The sequence below is a fragment of the Megalopta genalis genome, chromosome 7, assembly GCF_051020955.1.
Source record: "Megalopta genalis isolate 19385.01 chromosome 7, iyMegGena1_principal, whole genome shotgun sequence".
Classification (NCBI taxonomy): domain Eukaryota; kingdom Metazoa; phylum Arthropoda; class Insecta; order Hymenoptera; family Halictidae; genus Megalopta; species Megalopta genalis.
In genome coordinates, this window is record NC_135019.1 from 22390516 (window position 1) to 22396689 (window position 6174).

The 6174-nt window shown below is 39.3% G+C and overlaps 1 protein-coding gene across 1 annotated transcript; it reads left to right on the forward strand.

The window, feature by feature from the left end:
• The first annotated feature begins 3984 nt into the window (after positions 1-3984).
• Positions 3985-4788, forward strand: LOC117225230 (uncharacterized). The gene has a single exon (XM_033478602.2). The coding sequence runs from the start codon at positions 3985-3987 to the stop codon at positions 4786-4788; it is 804 nt and encodes a 267-aa protein (XP_033334493.2).
• Positions 4789-6174: the final 1386 nt, after the last annotated feature.

The window sequence follows — 6174 nt, forward strand, 5'->3', positions numbered from 1 at the left end:
GCGTTGCGAAATATGTTTGAAAACGCTATGTGTTGAACGACCTTGTTTCAAACAATTTCACTCCTAAAGCGCCCATTGTACACGGCTGAGTACACCCCTAAAACTTGATATGTAAATATATTTTTTTCATTTTATCTTCTTATATAGCATAGTTTATCCCTTATGGACTAATAAATAGAAAAACAATAGAAAAATATACTGCAGTTTCATTTTGGGCGTTAATGGGTTAATTTGACCAAGGTCCAGCATTGAAAACCTGTTCATTAAGTAATCTTTGAAGTTATTCATTGTTACGATATTTGCTGTCGTAATTACCAAATCATCGACATATAAAACTACATAGATATTTTTAGAAATATCTTTTTTATCTAAAACATAAATACAGTGATCAACTGGGGAATTCTGAAAATCTATTTCTTTAAGAGCCTTTTCGAATTCTTCAAACCAACATCTTGCTGCTTGTTTCAATCCATATAAAGCTTTATTTAATTTACAAACTTGATTCTGTTTGCTTTCAATTCCCTCAGGTACTCTCATATAAATTTTCTCTTTTAATATACCGTTCAAAAACGCGGTTTTTACATCCATATGATGGATTAATAGATTATATTGATTAGCATAAGCAATTATAAATCTGAAACTTGAAATCCTTGCAACCGGAGCAAAGGTTTCATTATAATCTACTAAATACTTTTGGCTAAACCCTTTTGCAACCAACCGAGCTTTATATCTTAATGGATTTCCAAATTCATCATCTTTTATCGTAAATACCCATTTACAATCTACTATATTTCTATTGCTAGGCCTTGATACTAATGTCCAAGTTTTATTTAGCATAAGAGGATTAATTTCTTCTCTAATAGCTTGTTCCCATTGTTCCCTATCATTTCTGTTATTTATTTCCTGATATGATGCAGGAATTTCACAAACTACCGATTGTGCACACATCATATAATCAATCGGCATGTCCTCCTCATCATATGAAATGTGCGGTTTCCTTTTAATCCTATCACTCCTTCTTGGTTCCTTCTTTTATTGCTATTTTTACTATCTGTATTTGTATTGTTATGAGAAGAAGATCTATCTACTGTTATTTCCATATTACCATTATGGAATTTTTCATTGATTCTGTTCGGATTTATACTCTCTAGTTTATCTGCTTTCCCTTCAACAGACTTACTAGATTCACCCACTGATTTTGACTTTACGTCAGAAACATCAGTTTTACTTTCGATATTTTCCGAACTTGAACCATCTGATTTCCCATTATCAGATTTCTTTAATTCCTTTATTGAATTTGACATTACGTCAGAAATTTCAATTTTATTTTCCGAACTTGAACTATCTGATTTCCCATTATCAGATTTCTTCAAGTCCTTTATTGAATTTGACATTACGTCAGAAATTTCAATTTTATTTTCCGAACTTGAACTATCTGATTTCCCATTATCAGATTTCATCAAGTCCTTTATTGAATTTGACATTACGTCAGAAATTTCAGTTTTATTTTGAGATTTTTCACAACTAATCTCTTTAATATTCACTACCGACCTTGACTTTAGAAAATTAACTTCGTCAAATATTGCAACGAAATACTTTTCCTTTTTTTTTTCACGTCCCACACTCTATACCCGTTTGTTTCATAGCCTACTAGTATTTCTTTCCATGACTTTTCGTTAAATTTGGATTTACTAGTTTTATCATGCACATATACTGTAGAACCAAATATTCTTAAATACTCTATTTGTGGTTTTTTTTTTTTACTATACCATAATTCAAACGGTGTTTTATTTTGTTTCAATCCCCTCGTTGGAGATTTATTTATTAAATATGTAGCAGTAAGAACGGCGTCACCCCAAAATCTCTTATCTAAACTTGCACCGGCTATCATTGCTCGGGCCTTTTCTGTGATCGTCCTGTTCATTCTTTCTGCTACACCATTTAATTGTGGGGTTCGTGGAACAGTCAAGTGATAACTTATACCCTTATCTATACAGTAGTTTTTCATCTCATTCGATAGATATTCTCTACCGTTATCACAGTACAAATTAACTAGCCTCAGATTAAAATGAGATTTACATTTTGCAACATAATCTTTAAAAACATTAAAAAGTTCTGATCTGTGTTCCATTAAATATGTAACACAATAATGAGTGTACTCACCTATGAATGTTGCAAAATAATTTTTGTTATTTATTGTGGAAGGAGTGATTGGACCGCACACGTCCGAATATACTATTAACAAAGGTCTTTTTATATGATTTTTATCTTTTTCCTTTTTAAATGGCAATCGTGCTTGTTTCCCATTAATGCAAGCTTCGCATAAGTTATTATTTGGTATTATTTTATTTACCAATTCTACATCGCTAATCATTCCTTTATTTCTTAACTCTAGGAATTTACTTTTTCCAATATGTCCTAAACGCTCATGCCATAGTTTAAAATCACCTTTGATAATACTGTACATTTGGACTGAGTTCACTTGTTCATGCATTATTTTAAAATCTATCGTAACAAGATTGTTCGAGGACTTACCCCTGATGATCACCTTACCGGATTTAAAAATCTGTACACCTTGTTTATCAAATACAATCGTATTACCCATACTTTGCATCTTCGATACAGAGAGCAAATTATATGGTACTTCCGGCGAATATAGGACGTCCTTCAATTCTCCTGCGACTCCTGTGTCACTGATTACGTTCAGTGCGCCCCTTTTTGTTGCCGTGATGTACTCTCCAGATTTTGCCACCGATATCCTAGTAGGTGTCTTCAGCTCCTCGAAACGTGTTGCCAAGTCCTTCCTATTGATAATATGGTCGGACGCTCCTGAATCCAATAAAAATTGAATCCATTCTCTTCCATCTTTACTGCATTCCACATGTCCTGCCATGAATGCAAATCCATCTGTATTTGCAGCATTTGTATTTTGCTGCACATACTGCACTGTTTGTAATGTTCTCCTTTCATTATTTTTTTGTTTAATTGCCTGGAGAATCTTTACACTCGTATCGGCATTCTCATTTAACAATTTCACCTCATGATCCAATAGTCTGGTTTTTTTACGAATGCAATACTTAAGTTGTCTTCAGCTGCTTTCAGTTCAGTGATTAGGTCGTCAAAGGTCGTGAAGTGTCTCATCAATTAGGTATCACTTTGCAATTTCAAGCTCAGTAATTTCTTCCGCAGAGCCAGTTGAGTGGCGAGACTTTTTCGCTCGTACAAATTGTCCAAATTCTTGAAGATTTCTCTCGCATTGATTTCTGGTTTCACGAAACATAGTAACGAGTCTGCCAGATACTCTGTAACTATGCCTTTAACAGTTCGGTCTGCTTTATCCCACTTCTCCGTTTTATTCTGTGGTGATTCATCGTCGATTACGTGTATAATGTTTAATTCTGTCAGCACAGCACGTACACGGAATTTCCAGACACTATAACGTTCACCATCGAACACTTTAATGTTTCGTTTTATACCCGCACTTTCCATTGTTCTCTTTGCACAGTCCTTTTACACTTAACAAAGTTAATTAAAAAAAAACGTTGCCTGGGCCCATAACCTGTTGGGATTATGGAATGGAAATGAATATGATTCTAATACTTTGCTTAAAAGGACTTTATTTTATTCTCTTAATTGAGAGAAGGTATATGAGCGAAACCGATCGAGCGATCAAATTCTACTGAGAGTCCGGTAAGAAGAAACGCTTCTTTTATACTCTTTTTGGGTTCGTCGTGTCCACCAATCAGAGACATTTTATTTGTCGCGTCTTACATTGTATACGTGACGGTCAGGGCACGAAGTACATCAAAAGGTACCGGCGATGATGTATCGCGACATCTAATATATATAGATTACGTCACCGTCGCTGCCCGCTGACGGAGCCGGCGAAATGTAAACCGATATCTTAACTGAAGATACCTTACCAAGTAAACTATAAATTAATTTTTGTTCGAGGCTAAAATTCCAACACATAGAAATAATAAAATGAATACCGAAGTGAACCGCGAGAGTGCCGCGACGCCGGAGGTTTGCCGCGTAGGTATACGCATACCGCCGTTCTGGCCGGACCGACCAGAGATCTGGTTCAACCAAATTGAGGCGCAGTTCACGATAAGCGGCATCACGGCAGATAGCACCAAATTTTGCCATGTGATGGCCCAACTCGATGCCAAATACGCAGTGGAGGTATGGGACATCTTCACGGCGTCCCCGGAAACCGACAAATATGAGACGCTCAAACGGGCGCTCATACGACGCATGTCCGCCTCGGAAAGCAAGAAAATTTTAAGACTTTTCGGGCAGGAGGAAATCGGCGACCGTACACCGTCCCAGTTCCTACGGCACATGCAGAGTCTGGCCGGGGAAACAATGACGGAGACCTGCCTCAAGACACTGTGGGCCAACAGGCTGCCGGCGATGGCGAAAGCCATCATCAATGCGCAAATTGGTCTGCCACTCGACGTGCTGGCGGACATAGCGGACCGGATCCACGAAGGAACAGCCAGCAACCAAGTGGCCAGCGTCTCGACGGCGCGGAAGGATCCGCTGGACCAGGTGCTCTACCGATTGGATCAAATAGAGGCGCGGATGGCGGAACGAGACCGGTCGCGTCCGCCGAAGAGATCCAACCGGCCTAATTACCGTAGTCGCTCGAAATCCAAAGAGCGGCGTCGGAGCGCGTCCCCCAAGAACAGGGACCACTGCTGGTACCACCAGGTGTTCGGGGCGCAATCGACGAAATGCAGGCCGCCGTGTACGTACAGCGCGGGAAATGCACGGGCCCACTGAATGCGGCGATCAGTGATGTGCCGAAAACCCTAATTATTACTAGACCTAATAGTAATTATCTACAAAAAAATTCTCAAACTCAGAGTTTTATAGATTTAAAGTTAAGAATTATTTATTAAGTTTATTACAATTACTGAAATTTTCTAAAAACCGTAAGTTAGATTCGTTACTAATGGTTTTTAGTTTAAGAATCTATAGAATTTTTTAAATTCAGCCATCCCGGCCAACAGTCAATATTATACTCTACGAGAAAGAGTTTCGTAAGCAGCAGATAATTTCGTACTTATCGAAGCTATGATCGAAACTAGGAATATAATTGGATTGACTCGGCGGACGTAAGGAAACGCGCGGGCGTTGATTTGAACCCTTCCGGGGTTGCAAGGCCCGGATTGTACTGATGGACGAGTATGCTCCTATGTCGCCGATTGATTGCCCTCCAAATTAATCTTGGGCAATCGGATTCAAATGTTCGAGTAGTGGTTGCGCGTACTGTTCCGTGATATGAAAAAAGGGATGAGACGTGTGGTCGGTTTGACTGTTCGTGAACGTAAGAATGAGGAGACTTGTGTTCTGCTCGACCGAGAAAACATGTAACGCCTGTACGTAAAAAAATGAATGACTGACTGCTCGTATGTACGCGAAGAATTGCAATGTGTGTTTCGACTGTTTTAGCTCATCTATTTATGTTGGTGGTTCCTTGTCTGAACTTGTCGTGGGGGGGGGGGGGGTAGGAACGCTAGTCGCTTGGTCGTGGAGTTTCTGCGACCCTTGTTCATGCCCCGGAAATTCCGTCAGGTCAACTCAGGTAGCGGGCTCTGTCGCGCGCTCGACGTCGGCTGACTCTACGGAAATTCCGGGTTTATGGGACCTTATGGTTGTCAAGGAAAACGGAAATAACATCAGATGCTAGTTGCTGCTAGCTCATTTACGACGAGCTAAAAAACGTCTGCTTTATGATATGTCCGGCTATTGGGGACGACGTCCAGACAATCTGGAAGCCAAATGGTTGTAGAAGTGGTCCTTGTCTAAACCCCAACCGTGGTCACGTCCGTGTCATCAAAAAACTCCACGTGTTTGTTCCTTCGTGGAGGAACAATAATGAAATGTTGTTTGTAGCTCTGGGTAAAATAGAGAATGGTAGTTTATTATTGCATTGACATTATCAATTCTGGAGTGAATAAGGACGAACTATTCTGCTTGTATGAATTTGAGGCTCTGAAAAGGGCCGTTATCATTTTGCCAGAGCCTCGTTTGCCGCCTTTTTATTTAGAAGAAGGCGATGCCCGGGTCTCATCGATACTGAAAATATACTCCGGAAGGTGGGATTGGATTTTTGAAACCCATGCTGGAATCTGTAATATACAAAAGATAAATTATTCGATGGCT

What these genes read in the sequence shown, in the direction of transcription:
- LOC117225230 (XM_033478602.2), top strand. Translation starts at nt 3,985, where the DNA reads ATGAATACCGAAGTGAACCGCGAGAGTGCCGCGACGCCGGAGGTTTGC.